Genomic DNA, 24762 nt, shown 5'->3' on the forward strand with positions numbered 1-24762 from the left:
AATTAACTTTTTGCTGCACTTTTACACTCAATTCACTTAGTGATTTTATATTTTTTTTTTAACCAACAATTCAGGGGATTCTAATTGCAAGGAGGTGATCGAGGAAGAGCAGGAACAACTTTCTAGAGTCATCTTGTTTGAAGATGTTAGCGATTATCTTTTCTCATTAACTTCTGCCAATGCTCAGTTATCTCTTGTTTTGCAGTTCATCGATTTCGTTGGTGGGGAGATATCTCATTGGTTAGTATTGGTGGGCAGCTCATTCTTTATATAATCATGTCTTGCTTTTTTTTTTTTTTTTTTTTTTTTTTTTTTTTTTTTTCTCATTTAGTTATTCATTGTTATTTGAAATAGGATTGGCTTTTGAATCCAATATTTTACAATTTGTTCATTCTCTTTTAAGTCTACCTTTTTTTTTTGGGCGAGTATTTGGGTTTTTTTTTTTTATTGTTATTTATTTATGATCCAAAGTAAGATTTATTTCAAAAAAATAAAAAATAAAAAAAAATGATCCAAAGTAAGATGGATACAATTTTAAAAAGTCCTTGTAAGACAAGTTAGTTGGATATGTAGCTGATTACAAGACTATGAAGTGCATAAACGTTCCAGGCCTTGTGTTTTGATGTCTTTGACAGAAGGTTGGCATGTGAAACATTTTTGCATCATCTTGAAATGTAAGTTGAGTTCCATGTGCATGAAATGTAGCATAGAACTGAAGGAGAATGGGATTTGGACTGTCCCCTTGATGCATTCTCTCTTTCCTTTCACTTTATTTCAGTGTCATCTCTCTCTTGCAGTTCACCTCTTTTCTCTATTTCTCAGCCAGAGCACAGCTGTATCATGAATTTATGTGATTTCATATCATTACCAGATTCTCCACTTATAAATCTCTGTTCTCTCTCTCTGTCTGTCTCTGTCTATGAAGGGATATGTAAGCTACTTCTATTTCCATTTCTTTCCTTACAATTATCCATGTATCTGTTGTCCTTTTGGTTGGGACTCCTGTGAAAAACTAACTTTCTGAAAATTGAGAGTTGGATGATAGCTAGTTTTTATTATTATTTCTGTAATAAAATTTTGAATATGTCAGAGATTTTAAGGATTTAAAAGCAAGATGATATTTGAAATACAATTTGCAAGGTTTATGCTGTATAAGGAATATTTGTGGAATTTGTAAGGCGCACAGTGCCATAATAGAGTGACAATAGAAAGCAGGAGTCATGGATTAAAATTTGCCGTAATTATTGGATGTTGGTAAATTATACCTTGAATCATAAGGAGTGGCCAAGTTATGCAACATGTATTTGTTTGTGTACAATAAGCTAGCACTCAAATTGAGATACAAATATGGGTATGGTAGACCCTTAAATCATAGGGAAGGCTAGGGAGGGAAGGCAACTATCTTGAAAGGTTAATTTCATTCCTGTCATCTGTCTTTCTGTTCCTGGCATAATCTGAAATTTCATCAACTCATTAGTTACTCTCTCTCTCTCTCTCTCTCTCTCTCTTTCCTAATTATCAAGAAATGCACATACTTAAATGAAATTAGAGAATGGGGTCCTATTGTAATTGTGCCTGCTTTTGTTTAGCTGTATAATTTTTCTCTTTTAATTTTTTTTATCAAATTTGGGGATTGGTGCAATATTAAGGACAGTTAAATTGAATGAACAATTTGATTTTGGATGAACAAAGAAAAGGTAAGAGAAAGTGAGGAGACGGAGAGAGGAAAGGAAAAATTTATTGTAACATATCCCAAGTAGGTAATCGTAAGAAATATCAAGGGACCAATGGAGTAATTCATAATTATTTTGAAGACCTTGATTATGTAATTGTATTATTAGCAAGTATACAGATTTTTGTTTGTAAGATCTTGTAAACTTGGATCTCATTTTTCATGCTCTTGGACACACTTTTGTATTATTTAGATCTATGTTCTTTTTCCTTCACTGAGCGGGTTTGTAAAATTTTCTATACTTTCTGGCTCTCCTTATGAGTGGCTTCTGTGAATACTACCTATGATACTCCTCATGTCCCAAATAAGTCTCATATGCCTTTTGCACATGTTTTTCAGTTTTTAAGAAGATAATATAGTGGAGTTTGATTGATTAATAGTGAATAAAAAATACGGTATTGGGTTTGGTTAGTTATAAAGTGAATGAATAGAGAAAATAGTGGGCTTTGGTTGATTAAAGGTGAGTTATGCTTCATCTATCTTATGCACACGTTTCTAAGAAGATAATATAGTGGGGGTTGATTGATTAAAAGTGAATTAAAAAACAAGGTAGTGGGTTTGGTTGATTATTAAGTGAATGAAAGAAAGAAGAGAGTGGTCTTTGGTTAAATAAAAGTGAATAAAATAATAGATAAAGAAGAAATGATAGCTATATAGGAGCAAGATTTTGGGTCAAATGAGACTTTTGTTTAGGATGCAGGGATCAATGCACTAATACTAATAGGTTTTTCAGTACATGAGGATTTTCCTTTCATCATTCTCTTCTTTTCACATCATGAATGACTCACTTTGAGATGTGAATATGAGTATTATGGGTCATTAGTGATCAATAGATGTCTGCACTAATAGACTGATTTAGGTGTTGGTTTATGTAGGAAATGACAATTCATGGGAATTTGCAATTAGGGGAGTTGTTTGGTTAACAACAAAAAGTGAAACTAGGGGAATTGGAAATTCATGGGAATTATGACTTCCCACAAAACATGGGAAGTTAATCACTTACCTCCCCCTTGGTCACTCAAATTCCCATGAACTACAAATTCCTTTATGAGAACCAAACAACTTAAGGTCATTCCCTAGGAATTGTATGAAGGAAATAAATTACCATTAAATACAAATTACCATAGGAATTTAGTTCCTATGTTAACCAAACTAGCCCTTAGTTTATTAAGGCCCAAATTGAAAGAATCACATTGGTGTCAAAGTTAAATGTAGTCACTCAATTAATTCTTTTCATACATTAATTTTAAAATGAATCATGGGGCGGGTATTGCCTTAGTTAATGTGAATTACTACATAAATTTCTGTATTGGTGATACTTGAAATGTTTGTGCAATATGGTAATCCTATGTCCTTGTTTCTCACTTACTGCCTAAATCTTGCAGGTTTTGTACAAATTCTTCATATTGGAATGAAAAAATACTGAGTCTAGAAACACTGCCGAGCTCTATTCTACAATATCTAGGAAGGGTAAATGGTACTAAAATATTAGAAAGTGATCGAAGTGCTCTCAATATGGAATCTCTGTTGAGTCGTTCAGAGGCTGTTGAAAAGGCAGATATCATGAGGTTTTTGCGCAATGCTGCTCTATTATGCTTAAAAGTTTTCCCTCGAAATTACAAGATAGAAGAGGCTATTCTTATCGCTGAAGAGCAAACTGCGGTTGCAATCAATTCATCCAATTCATCGCAGTGCTCAACTATGCCTTCTCGGGCTTTGGCAAAGCACCTTCTAAAAAGTGATCGACAGGTATATCTGGTTTATTTATAACTTCACGTTATTATTATATCCCCGGTTTCACATTGTGGAGAAAATTACATATTGAAAACCATTGTTAAAATCTTTAACTTTTTCAACATAAGCTACTAAAATGATAAGTGAAGGACCATTTATGTTTATTCATTAATAAACGTTAACTGTGTAGATTTGTATCTATTTGTTAGGATGTATTATTATGTGGAGTTTATGCTCGGAGGGAGGCTGCTTACGGAAATATTGATCATGCAAGGAGGGTGTTTGATATGGCGTTGTCATCTATCAGTGGGCTGCCCTTGGTATGCTAGTACTTTACTTTTTCTTGTGTTTGTGTCCTAGTAGAAAAGAATTATGCTTATGCCTTTTACTGCTTGTGGACTTGTGTTAGACTATTGGACCTATTGCTCTGAAGAAAAGATCATGGCTTTAACCTTTGAACTACCCTACGATGAGTTAGATGGGAAAAGGAGCCTGGGGGCCGGGGGGGGGGGGGGGGGTGGGAGTTGAGGAGATCCAAAGGCTTTCTCAGTGATTCTAGTTATTAATTAGAAAAGAGGCTAGTTCCGCTAGAATAGTACTAAAATATGCAATATCATGTGTCGCTAAATGGTTGGGATAAAATTTGGGAAATTATGCATCAGCTTGTGGTTTTTGACATTTTGTGAACTTTATATTTTTTTGTCCATTATTAGTTGTAAAAACATGTTCTTTTGAAGATATTCCAAAATATTTGTGAAAAATTTAAATATTCATGTTAGATTTCTTTTGTAAAGGCACAATTCTAAGTAGTGGTTGATTGAGAGTGAATGAAAAAAGTGGGGAACATCATAATAGTTGATGTTGAATTTTGTTATTTTACATGACGAGTAGTGGTGGACGAAGGGAGTACTACTCCATTCTTAGATTATTTTTATCACTTATTAGGACACATAGCTATAGGTGATAATCTCTTTGGTTATCATTTGTTATATTATTGAAAAAGTGCATGCAAAGGAGGTGAAGTGGTATATTTTCATTGAAAAAGTAGATTTGATAGGAGATTATATGATAGTTTTAACGTGAGAGTGTGGAGCCCTAATGCCTTGGTTGTGGAAAGAGAGTTATGAAAATAATAGTTGGGACTTTCCCAAGATAGAAGTGTAAAAGTTAATTTGGGACATATGAGAAAGGAAAGTGTTAAAACTAATTTGGGATAAAGGGAGTGTTTTTTTCTGCAATATTTATCTTTTATAATTATTTCTTGTAAATTTTTCCCCACTTCCCTAGTTTTTTGTGAATTGATGTGCTATGGACTCCGATCTCCTGCTCAATCAAACAGTAATATATAGAGGTGCACTCACAAATTAAGAGGAAAGCTTGGAAGGTTTTTGATTAAAAAGAAGATAAAAGCTACAGGCTACTGCTGCTACTACAATAATAAAGGTGGAAGCTTGGAGAATATTACTGCTACTGCTAAGCTAATGATTACAATCATAAATCACATGACGGCTTTCATTCTTTCCTTCCCTTTTTAAATACTGAGCAATCCCCTTCCTCACAATGACCTAGCAACATACACATTGTCCTCTCTGAGTGGCTTTTTTCACACAATTACATCCTTTCCCCACTTCTTTTGTTATCTTTTGCTATTCCCACGATTACTGCTACTGCTGTCCTTGCCCTGTATTTTTGTGCCTTCTGGTATAGACCCGGATTGGTGTATCTAGGTTGACCCGATCTATTGCAGTACTCCCCCCCAAAACCTTCACCTTGTCCTCAAGGTGGAAGGATGGAAACCGAAGGTTGATAGCCTCGTAGTCCTTCCAAGTGGCCTCAAATTCTGGCAGCCCTTGCCATTTAAGCAACCTCAGGATATCTGACCTTTTGTGCACTTCCAAAACTGCTTCAGGTACTACCTCCATTTCCAAATTAGCAGTGAGTTGAGATGAAATAGTTTGACTGGGGTGTCCCCCACTACTCTCTTCAGTTGAGACACATTGAAGACTGAATGGAACTTGCTGTCCTCAGGCAATCTCAGACGGTAAGCTACCTTTCCCACTTGTTGGATAATTTCAAAAGGCCCATAGAAGCGTGCAGCAAGCTTCTCAAAGGGGTGGCTTGCAATGGTCTTCTGCCTATAGGGCTGTAGCTTTAGGTAGACCCAATCTCCAACATGGAATTCCACTTCTCTCCGCTTGCTATCCGCACTCCCCTTCATCAACTGTTGAGTGCGATTAAGGTTCATTTTCAGTTCATCTAGAATGAGATCTCTTTCTTTCAACCCATCTTCCAAACTTTTTACCACCGTAGCATCCTCTCCCATCCTCCATAGCTTAGGCAGATCACGCCCATATACAACCTTAAAAGGGATTATCTTAGTTGAGATGTGGGGTGAGGTATTGTATGAATACTCGGCCCATGGCAGCCATTGAGCCCAAGTCTTGGGTTGGCTTGCTACAAAACAATGGAGATAAGCCTCTAGACACTTGTTAGCCACCTCGGTCTCTGGGGATGGTATGTAGTACTTCGGTTGGGGTGAGTCCCCTGCAATCGGAACAGTTCTTTCCGGAAAAGGCTCATAAAGACCTTGTCTCGATCGAAGACTATTGAGGAGGGAAACCCATGCAAGCGGACTATCTCCCTTACAAACACATCGGCTACCTTCAAAGCGTTAAAGGGGTGCTTAAGGCCTACGAAGTGGCTGTATTTAGACAAACGGTCTACCACCACTTAAATCACATTCACCCCTTTAGAGAATGGCAACCCTTCGATGAAGTCCATGGAGATTTCATCCCACACCACTTCCGGAACAGGCAGTGGAGCTTGTGGGGCTGATTTGCTCCTTTGACACACCTCACACACCCGCACATACTCTCCCACCTTCTTCCTCATTCTGGGCGAGAACCAATCCGCTACCATTCGAAGATAGGTCTTCACCTCCCCCTCACGCCCCCCATGGGCGAGTCACGATATTCTTGCAATAATTTGGGGATGAACTTCGAGTTTTTGGGTACCACCATCCGCCCTTTGTACAATACCTTGCTGCCACTCAAGGTAAACCCCCTCTCATCCAACGTTACAAGGTTCGCGGTACGGAGCCACGAATCGCGATCTGATTCGTGCGAACCGGAACACGGAACAAACGCGACCTGTGTCGCTGGTGGTAGCGAACCATAACGCTGAAGGTGGCGACTCCTAGTTGTGGCCGAGCAAACACGGTTGTTCTTCCTCTGCAACCTTTAATGGTTTTTTCCCGACGTTTTTAATGCAGTTTTCTCTCTTTCTTCTTTCACGTGTATTTTCTTTTTTAATTTATGAAGTTTTTGACTTTTTTCTCCCTCCTCTCTCCTGATTTACCTAGCAGTAACATATTTTTTTTTTTATTTGTGCACACTAAGGGTGGCGGCTAGGGTTTTGTTTTACTTGGTAAAAAGCTTAAAGGCCTTAAACCTATATATGTCTCTCAACAACTTGGTCTTTTTTTAAAAAAACAACTTGGGCTTTTTATTTTATTTACTTTTTTTAGCAATCCACTCACCTAGATATAAAAATCTTTCAATAAAAATCACCTATATAATTTTTTTATTAATTTAATTATTTCGTACCTAATTGTACCGGATTCACCACGGGTAGCGTTCCGCGTATTCGTTTTCGTACCACGTTTCGAATCGAATCCCGTCCCATGTAACGTTGCTCCCATCACCTAAGTTCTCTGCCAACTTGCTTCTCAGCTCGCTCAACCAAGGGTCATTGGTTATCTCGGCCTCTAGCTCGGCCCAATTCACCCTTTGGGTCGAAACCAAAATCGCTAGCTGAGCTAGCTCTCCCCCTTTCCTCGATAGAGCATCGGCTATCCTATTGGAAGGCCCGTGTTTGTGTTGTATGTCAAACTGCATACCCATCAATTTCGCATCCACTTTTGATATTCACCCCCTTACCTCCCTGAGATTTATGTTGATCGGTGCGAATAACAAATCACCTTCCCAAGAGGTAGTGACTCCATTTCATGACCGCCAAGCTAATAGCCATCAACTCCTTCTCATATATTGCCTTTGCTTGATTCCTCACCCCAAGCAATTTGCTAAAGTAAGCAATCGACTTTCCTTGTTGCATCATCACGGGCCCTACTCCGTACACCAAGGCATCGGTCTCTATCACGAACTCAAGTTGAAAATTTGGCATGGCCAAAACAAGGGCTGTTGTCATGGCAGATTTTAAGGCCACGAATGCTTGAGTTGCTTCTTGACTCCACCTGAAGCTATCCTTCTTCAATTGAAAGGTTAGGGTCCGGCAATTTGTGCATAGTTAGTCACAAACTTCCGATAGTAATCGGTGAGGCCTAGAAAGCCCCTTAACTCTTTCAAATTCCTTGCTTCCTCCCACTTCACAATAGCTTTCACCTTGTCCATGTCCATGGAAACCCCCTCTTCTGAGATTACATGTCCCAAATAGGCCACTTCCCTCTTGTCGAACTCACACTTCTTCATATTAGCATACAACTTATGCTTTGACAATGTATCGAAGACCATTCCCATGTGTACCTTGTATTCCTCTTCCTCCTTGTTATACGCCAAAATGCCATAAAAAAATACCAATACAAACTTTCTCAAATAAGGTTTAAACAACTTTCTCAAATAAGGTTTAAACACCTCATTCATGAGCGATTGAAACGTGGCCGGGGCATTTGTCAAACCGAAGGGCATTACTAAGAACTCGTAGTGCCCCTCGTGAGTACGAAATGTCGTATTGTGTACATACTCCGATTTCACTCGAATTTGGTGATAGCCGGATTTCAAGTCTAACTTAGTGAACCACCTTGCTCCATGTAACTCGTCCAGCAATTCATCGATCACCGGAATTGGGTATTTATCCGGAACGGTTTCTTTGTTCAGGGCCCTATAATCGACACAAAATCGCCACGAACCATCCTTTTTCTTCACAAGAATTACCGGTGTAATACCCCTGATTTACTAACTGAAAATAAATAAGAATTAAAGGGAAATAAACAACCTTTAAATAAAATTTGCGGAAGCATACACCTAAATCGGAGGTATTACCGCCACACTCATCAACCTGTTGAGCGTTAAGGCTTACAAAAATCCCAATAATTACAACCCAATAAATCTAAGTGAGCTATTTATACAACTTTACAAACTCATGACAGCATACTAATCGAAACACTTGAACTCCTTTAGCTACGATCACTTGATCAACCTGTTTAGACAAACTTGACTGCTCACCATTAAGGACAAATTCCAAAATAGATCGTCGCAGGGCCACCATAAGAAAAAGACATGGCCGCAAACACAAGTAGCAAAACAAAATCACCACAAATCAGAATATAGAGTATAATTGAATAATAGACCATACTAGCTCAATTAAACAATGTAGTTCGAAACTACATTACACATTGTACTCTGAAAATAACCTTTAACAACTCAACCTCAAATAATAATACGAACCTTTACTCAATATATCCCATAAGTGTGCCATGCTCATTGTTCTATACCTAGCCTTGGACATGTTTAATTCGAATAAATAAACCAACAAGTATAAAAACTTGAATACTCCCAATAACCAGAAAACACCTTGAACCAGACCACATATGGGCCACTGTAGGGGACCATAGAAAAATAAATAAAGATTGTACCTCATTCTTAGCTCATGATTATTACCCTCTTACCAACAAGCCAAGGACTAAGTTATATAACGCCGAGCCTCCAACCAAGAACAAAATAATAATTCTCAACCTTTTGATCTCATACGACATCGATCAAATAATTATTCATAAACAATCTCAACAATGGCACATGTTCCCAAATAATATAATTCGATTAATAAATATCTCAACTCTTAGGGCAATCAAACTAATACCCAAAATTGATCAAATCTCAACCCAAAAATAATAATACAAGTAACTCTAAAACCTCAAAATGATAATATTGCTGAAGTGCACTCTAATATAGCAACTGAAAGAAACCCAACTAAAATTACCGAATATTGAATTATATTTATAACATATCTAATCTACACTCTTAAGTAATACATATTGCATAAAAAAAAAAGTTGATCATACTTAGTGGATGCGCATCATTAAAGACACATACTAAGAGCATAATTCATAATACTCGACTAATCAATAAGATACAATCAACTTATACACAAAACATCAAAAGCATATGAAAATTCACGAGTATTATGAATTTCATCACATGAGTTTTTTAGTTCGTTGTGACCGATCCCAATTTTCCAGTGGCTACCGAGAATGAGGTCGGCGTTACCCAGTTCTAGTGGAAGAAAATCCTCCACTATCAACACCTCGCCGTTTAATTTCACTTCCACTCTCTGACACACACCTTGCCCCTTCACCGTTTCACCGTTTCCAGAGTTACACAAAACGCTCCGCCTTTCGTGATTGGAACCGCTACATCCGCCACCAAGCCGTGGGTTGCTTTGGGATCTATCATGACCATCGCCACCTTGCCTCCTACCTATCTCTCCCCGCAACTTCATGGTCTTTGGATTAGTAATCCCAATGACCGAACATAATGAAACTCCCATCTCCTCACCCGCTGGCAAGTCCTCTTCTTCTTCTTCCTCCGACAGCTCTTCTTCCTCCCCCACCATTAACACACTCATTTCTTTCCTTTTGCACCGGTGCCCTACACTCCATTTCTCATCACACCGAAAACACAAGTTTTTTGCTCTCCTTTCTTGTAAGTCAACTGCCGTGTATGGGTGTTGCTTTTACTCGGCGTTGCTCTGGTGGCACCCGTCATAGTCATAGTCATATTCACAGATGCACATTCGTTCAACTTACCCCAACTTTTGCTCGATCCAGCTTGAGAGGGAACCCCGTATGTTTGCACAAGCCCAGGTCCATCCACTTATAAGCTAGGAGACAGTATTTGGGCCTGCCCAATCTTGCTGGCCCAAAATTTGACTTCTTGTGTTGTTGGGCCCAGTTCTTCTCTCCGATCCGACCCGCCAAATCTATTGCACCCTCCAAGTTAAACGGATTTAGCATTCTCAGATCCGTTTTGATGTCACCCCGAATCCCATTAATAAATTGTCTAAGCATGACGGCTTCTGGAACCCCTTCTAGAGGAGCAGCCTTCTCTATATAATTCCGCCTATACTCCTCCACCGTACCCCCTTCCTGGCCGACGGCCAACCACTGTTCGTACAGCGACCCCGAATGGGAGGGTCGAAACTCATACAACAGGCGTTGCTTCATATACAACCAACTCACTGCGGGTCGTCTCCGCCTTTCCCACTGGTACCATTTCAGCGCCGGCCCGTCCATGGCCACCACTGAAGCTTCTAGCTTCTCCTTCTGCGTCAGATGATAGAAGTCAAAGAACATCTCCGCCCTCAAAATCCAGTTATCAGGATCTGTACCTTCAAAGAGGGGCATCTCCAGTTTGCGGTGCTTCTAGTGGCCGCCACCGCTGCCACCAGCACCTCCTCCACCAGGCTGCCAGTTACCCGTCTCAAACGGCTCCTCCTCTCCGTGACCATCACCTCTCCAGCCCCTCCTGAACGGGGTCCAGACCTCTTTCTCTCCCTGACCTTGGTTGTGACTGCCCTCTGCATGCATCCAGATTGAGGATGGGTTGAGTGATGGGTTGAGGTTGTTGTGGTGGTTGGTTTCCCTGACCCCAGCCGCTGTCTTTTTCATCTCTTCCAGGAACTTGAGGTTGTTCTCCCTCTCAATGGCCGTCAACCTTACGTGGTCAATTCGGAAGCGGTCTATTCGCTCTTCCAACCGGGTGGTGGTTCGAGCCATGGCCTCCTCTGTTCGCTTCCTCTCTGCCTCCAACATTCGGCCACTGCCGCCTGTAGTGCCCTCTCTATGGTGGCCTCTTGCGTCTGGAACTTGTCAGAAATGCTCTTGAGATGAGCTTCCTGTAAATCAAACTTCCCATTAATGGTGGCCAGTTGCGTTTCTACTGCCTCGAGTTTCTCCTCAACCGCATCAACCCGCGTCGTCAGATTACTCACCATGATCGACCGCTTTGATACCAATTGCTATGGACTCCGATCTCCTGCTCAATCAAACAGTAATATATAGAGGTGCACTCACAAATTAAGAGGAAAGCTTGGAAGGTTTTTGATTAAAAAGAGGATAAAAGCTACAGGCTATTGCTGCTACTACAATAATAAAGGTGGAAGCTTGGAGAATATTACTGCTACTGCTAAGCTAATGATTACAATCATAAATCACATGACGGCTTTCATTCTTTCCTTCCCTTTTTAAATACTGAGCAATCCCCTTCCTCTCAATGACCTAGCAACGTACACATTGTCCTCTCTGCCAGAGTGGCTTTTTTCACACAATTACATCCTTTCCCCACTTCTTTTGTCTTCTTTTGCTATTCCCACAATTGCTGCTACTGCTGTTTTTGCCCTGTATTTTTGTGCCTTCTGGTATAGATCCGGATTGGTGTATCTGGGTTGACTCGATCTATTGCATGATGTTAGATGTATTCTTTTGTGTGTGCTCATTTCAGTACCTATATCCATATATGTGAGTGCTATAGCTGCTAGCAACTCTTCTTCTTGGAAGTTGGAACTAGAGCATGCCTTTTAGTATCCTGAAATTTGACATAATTATCTAACCTGTTGGGTTGTGCTAGTGTTAAACTAAGTGTCTTAAAAATGAGTAAACCTTAACTTAAGCAGTATCACTCTACCCTCAATTTTGTTTGAGCAGGAAACTCAGTCAATGAATGCTCCCTTGCTTTACCTATGGTACTCAGAGATGGAACTTGCTGATGAATTTGGTGGTGAATCAGAGTCTACACTACGTGCTCTGCACATATTATCATGCTTAGGAAGGGGTGTGGCTTATGCTTCATATAAAAGTCGACTGTCAAGCACACAATTGCTCAGGGCACACCAGGGTTACAAAGAACGCCTAAATACTATAAGGGCATCGTGGGCAAAGCATGTTATAGATGAGGGTTCTATTGCTCTCATTTGTTCAGCTGCATTATTTGAAGAGCTGACTGCTGGTTGGGCAGCAGGAGTTGCTGTCATCTCTGATGCTCTTTCCATGGTGCTTCCTGGTACAGATTCTTCATTTACTCTCTGTTGCTCTTAGCTGGTTGATAATTTCTTTAATTAACATCCAGAGTCTTTAACCTGATTCTTTTATGTGCTTGTCAATAAACAATTCTAGGTTAGGTTGATATCAGGAATCTTCTCTTGAAGAGTGATTAACTGTGAAAAACCAAAATGCCTTATTTCATAATTTTTTTTTAAAAAAATTTATTATTCATTTAATCATGCTTCTATATTGTAGTATAATTATGGTGGGGGAAATTAATATGAAAATAATGAAAAATTTTAATGCTATCAATTTATCCTTCGATTATAGTTCATGTTCATGGAAAGATAGGACCAGTACCTTTTCCTTGCACCTCAAGCATACTTGGCAAATTTCTACTGTTATTGTTGGAATGATCACCTGTAGCTGTAGTAATTATTAAAAAAGAAGTGTGGTATCCTGGGTGTTAAAAAGGAAGTTATGCATAGTTGTTGGTGAGTGACTGCAATTTAAGTTAGAGAAAATGCCTTTGTGGCATGACATGTGTATTGTCAGGAATGTATTCATCCCACCTTTTCCCCTCCCAAAGAAACTTATTTTCCTTAGTGCCCTCTGAGTGGATATGGAGAAATCTAGCATATTTTTACCAGCCTCAAGCCCTATGTTGGAAATTACAATATTTTGTGTGTAATTTACTTTTACTCATGGAACTTTATCTGCATTCTACTCTCTAAGTCCTTGACTAGTTTGCTCACTTATCATGTCACATAGTTTTAGGAGATTAATTGATGTTTATTCATCAATTGTTCTGATAATTAATAAGATATGATGGGTGAGTATAGATTTTTGTTAAATATGCGAGGGTGTGGGACCCTAACTTTAAGTAGTGGAAAGGAAAAAGGTAATTAATAAATAGCGGGCCATTGCCATTTATAGAAATGGGCAAACTAATCTGTGACTAATAAAGAAAATTGAGCAAACTTTTTTTGAGATGGAGGGAGTATATTCTATTGTTGGTCTTGAATTATCTGCAGCTGCAATCTATGCAAAAGCTTTCATCCTACCTGGAACCTAACTGGTTTCAGATGTAATTATGTGATATGAATGCGAGGTTATCATCGATATTTGTGTAAGGAATCTATACAATTTGTGGATAAAGATGATCCTAGTTAGAATTTTCAAATTGAGTATCATGAGACATGCTTCACCTCTCAGTCTTGTGTAAACTATTCACAATTACAGGTTGTCTTTCTTTACTTAGCATTCGAGTTGGGCCATTGCATGAAGTAGAGAGGTGATATAAGCTGCCTTCTAAAATTTTGCACTCATTTTGCTATGAGCAAATCATGCTAGAAAGCTCAATAACATGTCTCTTGTCTCTAGCTGACAGGACACCATTGAGAACCAGAGAGCCTTTAATTAATGGCATCTTGGACACTTTCTATCCATATGATCAGGAGGTCATCCTGCGACTTTAGCAGTTGCCTACTGATGAGATTAGTGTTGGTGTTTTTATTGTTGGTGCATATGCAATTTTGACTTGTATTTTTTTTAAATACTTTAGTGATTGAGCTCCTTTTATTCACAATGACGTTATGAGTCCTGCATGGCCCATTGGATGTTGTTGTATATTTGGAGTAACACTCGAAATACACAAGGGATAAACCAAGGGATAGTTAAGGCTAAAGAACCAAAGGCTACTTAGATAAAGTCACACCACTAAGAAACTGTTTGGATTCCTAAGATCACAAGCCAACTAGTAGCCTAAACTAGTTAACTAAGCAAAGGAAACGAAATTCCAAATCCAAGAATTTCAGGTTTTGTTTCTAATCCAAGAAACGAATGTAAGACAAGTTTTTTGTTTGAATAATCTGATTTTTTTCATTCACATTTGCTTGCTATTTATAGTAAACAAGCATCCTTAAGTACAAGCTAACTTAAGTGGCTGTTCAGCTCACTTGTTACACGCCTAAGCTAAAGCTAAGTACAAATCAGCTTTTTGTTGTCTAGATACATTAATAAAAGAAGCCTTATTTAACTAGATACATCAAAGAGAAAATGGTGGTTTATAACCTCCAAATTAAGGCTGAAACAAAATCAGAATTAAGAAGTGTAACTCCTCCTTGGTTCAAGCCTTGAAATTAGCTTGAATGTATGTGGACAAGGGTGTACTTGGACGCCCTTTAGTTGCTCCAAAGCTGGCTGAATTAAACAGCCAATTGAAGGCTGAAATTAAGGCTTTAGATGCTCCAATGTTGACTGATATCAACGGCCACTTGAAGGCTGAAGTTAAGGCTTGTAATTCCTCTTTGAAAACTGATTATAACTCCCAAGTAAAAGATTTGAAATTCCTTGTAAAGGAATTTCGGATTCCAAGCTTAAATGGCTGCCATTTTGATGTATCTTTGCACTTGTACTTTTGGTGTGAATGTGACAATATTTTTCGAACTAAAATCAGCTAAAAAGAACTAAGAAAAATATAACTAATTTGCAAACTTAAAATATGACTAAAGTTTACAATTTATTCAAAGCATAAAATGAACTAGAATAAACTAGTTAATAAGAACAACAAGAAATTCAAGGGGTTGAATATCTTGCTGCCCAAGGATAGAATGCATAGCACCAATACATGATGCTACATCTTGAACCAAAGAAATGTCCATAACCAAGTTGTTAGGCTTGGCTACAACAGATGTGCTGGTTTGCTATGTATGATTATATGGTATATGGTAGATGGTTGATGCATGTCCAATTGGATGATTTTATATTAGTATTCTACTTTATGAATTTGACTAATTTGACTACTTTGTATCGCATGCCCATTAGTTGCATTGTTTTGCTAAATATGAACTGTTTTCATCTTTTGTCTCCATAATTTTTGCTGCAGAAAGAAAGAGACAAAGCAACAAACTTGAATATTTGCTCAATTTTCAAATGAGAATGCTTCTAAAGCATCATCGACAAGCAACTTCATCAAAAGTATTGCAGTCTTTGTCAGTAGGATTGCAAGTCTATCCCTTTAACCCAGAACTTTTATGTTGCCTAATGCATCTTGGTCATCTCTACACTGTGCCCAATAAGCTTCGACGGATCTTTGATGGCCTCTTCCAAAAGTAAGTTATTTTTTGGTGAGGGTTTAGTTTACTTTCTGAGTCCATGCATATTGCATGTAATACCTTATAAATCAATTTGATTATCTTTATTATTCTCTCCATCTCTCAGGGTTTTTTTGTTTGTTTGTTTGCTTGCATCGGTTGACAGAATGTAAGATATTAATAAAAGTTGCTCTCATAAAGTGGGTACAAGGATAAACATGTAAGAGAGGATAGGAATGTAAAGAGAGCAATGTGATCAAGAAAGACGTATATATAAATGTATGGAAATAATTATATATTCTTGTGGGGTCTTGTTAGATTTGTCTCAATAAGAGTGTTTGGGATACCAAATTTGTTAGTTTTACAAATAAATAAAAAATAATGGTCAAAGATGACTTACAAAAATATAGCTTTTTGAAAACTTATTTACGATTTTGCGTTGGAATGAAACTTATTTACGAAAATACAGTCCACGTAGGCTCAAGAATACATTTAGAATAAATTTTAATTTAGTGACAAACCACTACCTTAAGTAGCGGTTTTAGTCTAATTTGTCTTTAGTACTACAAGTAAAGATATGGAGTAGCAATTTATAAAGGGTAAAACCGCTTTAGTACATAAACCGCTACTTGAGGTAGCGGTTTTACTCTAAAAATAAAAAACAAAAATAACTTTTCCGAGCCTACGTGGACAGTAGTTCTGTAATTAAGTTTCATTCCGACGCAAAAGTGTAAATAAGTTTTCAAGTAACCATACTTTTGTAAATCATCCAGTTTTTCATTGGCATACATGAAAAGATAAAGTGTTTAAAACTTTTAGCATTATTAGAGGCAGTATTTTTACCATGAACACTCCCACTGGATTGCTAATTTTTTATACTCTTGAATGAATTGGATTAAGAATTTTAATATGGAATCTTCTCTATCGGCTTAGTTTAAGAGTGGAGTCAATACCAGGAAAGGCTATTTTTAGGATTAATTGTTATTTATTCACCCTCATTGGGGATGGAAGAGTTATCATGGCCGTAGAGTAATCCCATACTTTTTCCAAATTTGTCATCCTTCATGACTTTTAGAATAGCCAACATTTTGTCATCCTTTTCTCAATCCCAACCTTGAGCAGTATTTTAAGACAAAATAGAGGCAATACAGCTCAATCAGTTGGAGAAAATCAGATTAATAGTAACCCCAATTCAGAGGTTGAAAAATCTATTGAGAAATGAACTTCTCCCTCTTCCCTATTTCGCTGGCACACTTTCCTTATAGGGCTGTCCCTATTTATTTGACACAGTTCTACCTTAAAAGAAATGCTCCCACTAATTTTTTCCTTAAAAGAAATGCTCCCACTAATTTTTATATTTTCTCACTTGTCATGAGTCCCACTTTTTTTACCCCTACTTTTATTGAAACAATTAAAAGTTCAACTCCCTACTCCCATCAACAAAAGTAATGTTCCTAACAACCTACTAACTACAATAAAAATTACCCTACTACCAACTTTTACATAATAAAAACACTAATGCCAATAAAAATGCCTAAAACTCCTGGTCAAAATGTGTAAATTAAATAGGGACGGAGGGAAAACTATATTTTGTTATCTCCATTTGTTTGCTACAACAGTTTTCTTCTGCTCATCTCTGCTATGCATCTTTTTACTCCTTGTTTATTTCCTGATTAAGCTGATTATCTCCTAAGTTTGTCCGTATCCCCATCAATAATTTAGGAGATTCTGTGAGTTTAAGATTTCTGCTTCTGTAACACCCCAATAATTCTCTCTTTAAACCTGTGAGTAACCTAAACAATATTCAAGAGAATTACTGACGTGCTACCGTCACGTGTTCAAACGTTAAGGCTATATCAGATATTAGCAGCGGAAAAACTAATTCAGTTATAAATAAGTTTCAAAACCAATAAATAAAACCAAGTTAAATCATACAAATTGGAACCATTAAGGCCCTTATTCAAAACCCAAATTAGTTAAAGTAGTATAACATGAAATCGTGTTTAAGGAATTCAAAAGTAGCAAAATAAGTTGTGAAAAGCAACCAACACTCCACTCAAAATCCCACCACCAAGATGCGAATGCTGGATGTGTAAGAACGTGTGGTTAATCTGCTCCCCAATATTACAAGTGTAAAAATTGGATCATCACAGGGTCATTGAAAGGCGAAGGCCATGACCAAAGAAAGACACACAAAGCACGCAATCAACAAAGCTGAGTATATACAAGCTGCGAAACATAATAAGAAACCCCTAGCATGCTACTAATAATCAATCATCACACATGATTAATTTGTAGACTCAACACATGACTAAACTATCAATTTACTAAGACTTCCCTAGTTAAAAGTAATTAACTAATCATTTTTTTTATTCATTGGATTAAGCAATAGACAAGGTTGTCCAACCCATACTCCATTTGGAACATCAATAAAAGAAAAACCCCATGCCTCCTTTCGGAAACATCAATAAACATCCAACGACCACGGGCGCGACTCCGTGACCGTAGTTAGTATGAGATCTCACCTAACTCCTAGTTTTTAAAAAATATATTTGAAATAAGAGACTCGTAGATTAGACGGCATCGAGAAAAGTACACAGCTAATACCCCATGTACCCCAACCCCTACCCCTGATTGTCATTACTTTAGATGTGCACCAATCTAGAGTTTTATTGCTCATCCATCTTGCACTTTACGTGATTTACAAGTTTAGACTTGGTGATGACTCATATGCAAACAATACAATCAATCCAATCAAGTAAAACAACTTTCCAATTTCAATTCTTGATTTATTAGTGACAAACAACATTTATTATTATTCCTTTACTACCTCGGTGTATAAACACCTTGAGTGCATAAGGCACCCCAAAAACCTTAACCTTGTCTTATAAGACTTGAATTCTTCCTTTACTCATCCTATTTCAATAATCATGAATGAGTAATAAATAAATCATTTCACATACCTTTGCCTCTAAGCGCACCTTGCATAATTAGAGCATAAACAATACTTGCAATATAGAATAGTGCACATCATATGAAATTCACAATGTATAACCAAACAATTTAACCCAATCATCCCTATACATGATACTAAGTTATCGATCCGTCCTTAAACATGCACCTAAAAGCAAGGTTTCGTAACTTGTACGTACCTTGAGTAATAAACAAATTGGTAAACCGCTTTTCCAACTAAAAACACCTTTTATAAAGTCTTCTCCTAAACCAAACAATAAGATTTCAATCAATATCCAAACAACCAAATTTACAGCAATACTAACTTAATTTAAAACCTTCAAAATCCAATTAAACAACACTTTAAAACCTTCCCTTTAATTGAATTCAAAAGCTTATATATAGTTTTTAAAGTTTCCTTCATAAAAACATTAAAATACATCTTTGTATATGAAATTACAGCATGTTTAAGCTACTAACCAAATCTGAAAATTTAGTTTATACGCATCCTTTACAAATTTAACAACCAATACTTGTAATAATGGAATAATAGCTTAAATATATATGTAGAAACACCGAAACCTATTATTTTTTATACCAAAACAATAAAATTCAGATTACAAAAATCTGGAAAATTAATTTAAACCTTAAACTTGATACATTAATAAGCTATTAACATAAATCAATCATAACGGTCTTATAGTGTCTAGAAAACTCTAAGAAACATGATTTAAAATGCTTTAAATTCCCAAAGCTACATTTTTAATAATCTGAAAATTAGTTTTAATCACTAAAAATATAATTTTAACATAATATAGACACTATATACTTAAGAAACTTGACTAACACATTTTAAGCCCTAAAATCATGAAAAAACCAAGGTTTAAACCCTTATTTTCTTAATTATACAAATCTGAAATTTTATTCAATAAATTAAACATAGTATAACTCATAAATTTGTAGTATTTTACAATTCCTATACATATTCAAATCATAATACTAATAATTAAAAACAAAAACTTAATAAAGATTGAAACTTGAAATAATTTAACAAAAGAGAAAGAAAGAAAGAAAGGAGAAAGGAGATGAGGGGCGAACTGTTGCTAGGTGGCTGGGCGGCGAGGTCGACGGTGGCAGTAGGGGGAGGTCGCCGACGGTGGTGCTGCAGTGGCTGCAAGGCTGCTTCAATTTTTTTTTTTTTTTTTTTTTTTTTTTTTTTTTTTTTTTTTTTTCTAGCTGATCGTGAATGAAGGGGGAAGGCAAAGGAGAAATTTTGGGGTTTTTCCTTGCTTATGTATGTAGAATAGGTGATGAGTTTGGGGGTTTTTATGAATCAAACATGGGCTTAGTGATTCTCTAGTTTTAATAGGACTAGAATTGTAGTATTGGGCTCAGATTAGTGGGTTTTAGGAGATAAGAATAATTAGTCCAAATAGATTAGTAAAATGAAATAATTTCTCATTTGAGTGATTTTCATAAAATATACATAAATCATTACTGAAATAATATTAAAATAATTTATACAAATATATATTTATAAAAATATTCGCATAATTAAAATAAAATATAATTATAAATTTCACAAAATTATGGGGGATTACAATCTCTTGAATTAGCAAGCTTAATTTGGTATTCCTTTCCAAGGTATAATTTTTTTTTTTTTTTTTTAATTTTTTTTTATATTTTTTTTAACTTTTTCCATAGATACCAACCATGATTAATATGCATATGAACTTAAAGATGAAATGTAAGTAGTATAGAGCTGATGAACGAGGCTATGCACAACAGTAGAGTTAAATGAAGCATAGGCTTGTTGAAACAAGAGAAGAATAAAAGTTAATGGAGGCCAATGTTGCTACTAATATTATTGTCCTTGCTTTTAGTGCAGCTGTGGCTACAGAGAAAAAGTCTGAAGGCACAATTCAAGATGTTTATCATATATGAGAGTAGACATAGAGCAATAAAAGTTAGGCGATGAAAATTTTCTAGATCTATTGTGACCATTGTAAAGAATTTCTGACTAATATGTAACGGAGGTAGTATTTATTCTTGAACTTGACTCTGTCATTAAATTTTTATAAAATGAGAGATTGAAGGCTTTTGGTTGCACGTGAGTACTGTGGTGACCAGTGGTAACTGGTGTATGTAAGAAAGAAAGGTCGGTGCTGGCTTTTGGATGGAGAGAGATCTTCTGCTTTAAATTAAACTGAATGCGTTATTGCTTATATCTCTCCTGCACTTTACAATTGATCTTGAGCTTCAATATTGATTTTTTTTTACGTTTTTTTCTTCTCCAATTATGTCATTACATGCATGCTTTGTTAGCAGATCAATTGTGTTTTTTTTTTCCTAGGGGTGTGTGCTTATTTATGTGAATTTTGTTATGTTCACAGAAAACCATCAGTTATCCTCTGGCTGTTTTCTCTGTCATATGAACTGAATAGAGAGGCTCCTCGGCACAGAATCCATGGATTGTTTGAAAGGGCATTGGAAAATGATAGGCTACGTTCATCTGTTGTACTTTGGCGCTGCTATATCTCATATGAGATCTATATCAGTAACTTTCCTGCTGCAAGAAGAGTTTTCTTTCGAGCTATCCATGCATGTCCATGGTAAGAGAATATTATATTGCACAGTTTTCTGTCAGTACATAATCACCTGATTTATTTTTTTATTTTAAATTGGTGTTTCTCACATTGGAAGTAAATGTTCATGCTGCTAAAATGCTGCCTCTCCAATACATTTATAGGATATTTAAGCTGCTGATGAACTGCTTTTGTGATCCTTGGTCTTTAACTTTGGATTGTTGGCTATGCATTAAAACACATATGCTGTGAAAAATAATTTACTACGTATATAGAAATAAGGAACTGAAAAATCTTTGCCTTCTGGGTTACTTAAACTGCTATATAACATTGTAGTACAATTTTAATTTTTTACTTGTGTGCTTAAGCTAGTAATTTTTGCATTTGCTCAACTTACAATCAGTGATCCCAAATGAACTTATGAACGAATGACTTCCTGCTGTGAGTTCAGACTATGAAAATTTAGTGAGTGCCCCTTCCCCAGGCTGACTCTTCAGTACTGCCCCAGTCGCCTGCTTTCTATTCAAGGAAAGTGGATGATTGGGATACAATGGAAATGATCTTAGGGTACCTAACAAACTGAAATAATATAACAAGTTTAAGTAACTTGATGATTAGGGCTATGTTTTCTGTAACCTATTTCGGAATTCGGATACTTATTAGTATCAGGTCACCAGATTTTCTAATTTGTGTTTGCTTATTATCAGTTATTTGGAACTTCATTTAGAAAATGTTATAATATTTGAAAGATAAATGCTAACAAAATCTAACAAGTCTCCACTTGATTATGTTTTTTCTTTTACTTAGCTTACATGTAGTGTCAAACTTTAATCAAAATAAGAGATAAGTTTAAAAAGACCAGATTTTCCAACCAAGTCATGTCAGACCTCCTGATAACTCAGTCTAAAAGATTATAACACCTTAATCTTGGCTAAAACATAGCCTAAGAGGTAACCGTGGACCTGGTTACAGCTTGGATGTTCTACAGCAAATTATGATTTTCAACTTGATATATACTGAGAACAAACTTCTCTAAATCTGAATCCCATCTATAATGTTGGATTTGAGAAAGATTTTTCTTATGAACTTAAAAATAGAAGAGAAACGAAGGTTATACAGCTAGAGGCCTGGAATTGAATCAAATGGTGGAGACTGGAGAGAAAATTACCTCCACAAAAAGGTTCAAATAGCAGCAATGTACATTCCTTAACCCCAAAATTTAGCAGGCTCGTGACACTGCCACCTCCTGAAGTAAAAATATGTTGAATTTTAAAATGATTAATATATCAAATCATAAGAACTATATAACCAAATAATAAAGCTAATCAGCAAATTGCTTCTAATGTGAATTTTTGTTATAAATAGGGATTTGCGTTTATATATATACCTGCATTAATAGCTCATCATAAGAAAAATTTGAGCTGAAGAAAATGTTTATACCAATCAGCAGAAAAGCTGAAAACTCTGCATTTTGCCAAAATCTGATCTTATCGGCCAAACCAATGCCCTGAAATGTTAGCCAAAATGATACCAAATGCAATACATGCCCCTAGGAGAAGTACTTGTTTGCCCATATTTTGTAAAAAACCCATATATTCTTGAGCATTTTCTAACCTTTTCCAATATTCTCAACTACAAGGTCTGTAAAAAGCTTATTCCTTGGGAAATCCATGAAGAGGAAGTTGTCTATGATGTAAAGTTCCCTGCAACACAACCAAAGCCATTTTAAGTGGAGGTGTCAATTGAACCCTAGTTTCTGGCAGCACTATACTGCCACTAGATTAAATAAAGAAAATATAGGAGGTGAATGAAGGTGTTCATGTAGTGATTGTAAAGAAGGAAAGAATGAGGGAATTATTCCCATCTTGCAGATATTAATTACCTACCACTGCACCAGGATAGTGTACTACCCAAAATGAGGATGATAGCCCCCCTTTCCCTCCCTCCTTGATTCAATTGTTAATATAATCACTTAGACCACCACCTAAAATCATCATCATTCTCTATATTTTTTCTTCATTACCCTGTCAATATGTTACCTGTAATCGAAACATGCCTTTGGGCAATCGAGATTTTCAAAGTCCTAAAGGTTTTAGATCAGGAGAATAGGAGAAATGAGAAGCTTCATATGTCAGATCTGGAAACCCATGTGGCCATGTAGCAGTTCCCTTTAGTTGCAACAGCTTGTCAAAAAACCCTCTTAGTCAAACTGTTGCAGCTAAAATTGAATAAAGAAAGTACGGACTACATAGTACTCCCTCCGTCCCTTAATACAAAGCCTCATTTCCTTTTTGGGTAAACCAAAATACAATGCCTCTTTCTATTTAATGGTTGATTTTTTTTTTTTTTTTTTTTTTTTTGAGATTATTACCCTATTTTTGATGAGTCTTATTCCTTTACTTTTTTGTACTTTTAACATCAATTTCCAATGCTTTATCTCTCTATTTCTTCAATTATTCTCAACTACTTTTTATTTCTCTCTATCTCTCTCTAACTCCACATGCACATATGTACTTTAATTATTAGTTTTAAAGAATTTACAACTTTCTTAATTCCCGCGCAAAAATCAAAAGAGGCTTTGTATTAGGGGACGGAGAGAGTATAGAGCTGACGTAATAATTTTCAAGAAATTATAAGATATCAGTCAACAATTTTTTGCTTGTAGGTGCGATTTGTTTTTACTGTCTACTTGTCTGAAAATTTGCTTGGTCTTCAATTTAAATGTTCACACATCAGCTGCTGCTGCTTTGCTTTGTTTTGCTCTGCTTTGCTCGTGGTATATAAATTCCCTCCCTTGTGCTCTTTTAGGTCGAAGATGCTCTGGCTTGATGGCTTCCAGAAACTACATAACATTGTTTCTGCTAAAGAGCTATTGGATCTCCAAGAGGTGATGCGAGATAAGGAGCTCAATCTACGAACAGACATTTATGAGATTCTTTTACAAGATGAATTTAATCAGTCAGGAATGAAATAACTAGCAGTATTTATCATTGTGTTCTACCGACTATAAGAGAGTGAAATGTTAATATATGGAATATTTGGAGAGCTTCTAGGGTGTGTACCCGTTCCCTCCACTTCTCCTTCGCGCTCATCTAACTTTTGTTAAAAACAAGGCTTACGCGGAAAAAAAGTGACGGTATATATATATCGGGGTGGTTCCGCTAAAAACAAGGCTTACGCGGAAAACAACAAATCTCAACTCTTCATACTACAATTACCCAACATATATATAGCACAAAAGATCTGACGGTTTAAAAACCGATCTTTATAACTTTACGTATAATCAATTCAACCGTTTTAAAGGTCACTACATGCTAAAATAAGGTAACTTTATCAAATTGACGACATTCACATAGAGTCACTATATAATTCCTCCGTTTTTTTTATTATTGCATCACTTGCTTTTTTAGGAAGTTTCACAAATATTATACCATTTCCTCTTTAGGAAAAAAAATATTTTTGTTCACACTACAATAATCCAACATACCCTTGTTTTTTCACACTTACTTTTTAATTTATCAATATGTCACATTGACAATTTTGTATTTTTACCTTTCTCTCTTACTTTTTTCCAGTACCAAAATATTTGTACCCAACCCCTATGGTGCAATA

At 36.5% G+C, this 24762-nt stretch overlaps 1 protein-coding gene across 1 annotated transcript in view; it reads left to right on the forward strand.

The window, feature by feature from the left end:
* LOC145636038 (uncharacterized) overlaps positions 1-24195 on the forward strand; it is a 30179-nt gene extending 5984 nt beyond the window's left edge. The window contains exons 4-10 of the mRNA XM_081687474.1: positions 75-240; positions 3118-3481; positions 3676-3786; positions 12183-12537; positions 15406-15631; positions 20959-21177; positions 23959-24195. Coding sequence (XP_081543600.1) covers positions 75-240; positions 3118-3481; positions 3676-3786; positions 12183-12537; positions 15406-15631; positions 20959-21177; positions 23959-24124 — 1607 coding nt within the window. The 3' untranslated portion in view covers positions 24125-24195. The remainder of the gene's footprint in view (positions 1-74; positions 241-3117; positions 3482-3675; positions 3787-12182; positions 12538-15405; positions 15632-20958; positions 21178-23958) is intronic.
* Positions 24196-24762: the final 567 nt, after the last annotated feature.

The sequence above is a fragment of the Chenopodium album genome, chromosome 6, assembly GCF_948465745.1.
Source record: "Chenopodium album chromosome 6, dcCheAlbu1.1, whole genome shotgun sequence".
NCBI classification, from domain to species: domain Eukaryota; kingdom Viridiplantae; phylum Streptophyta; class Magnoliopsida; order Caryophyllales; family Amaranthaceae; genus Chenopodium; species Chenopodium album.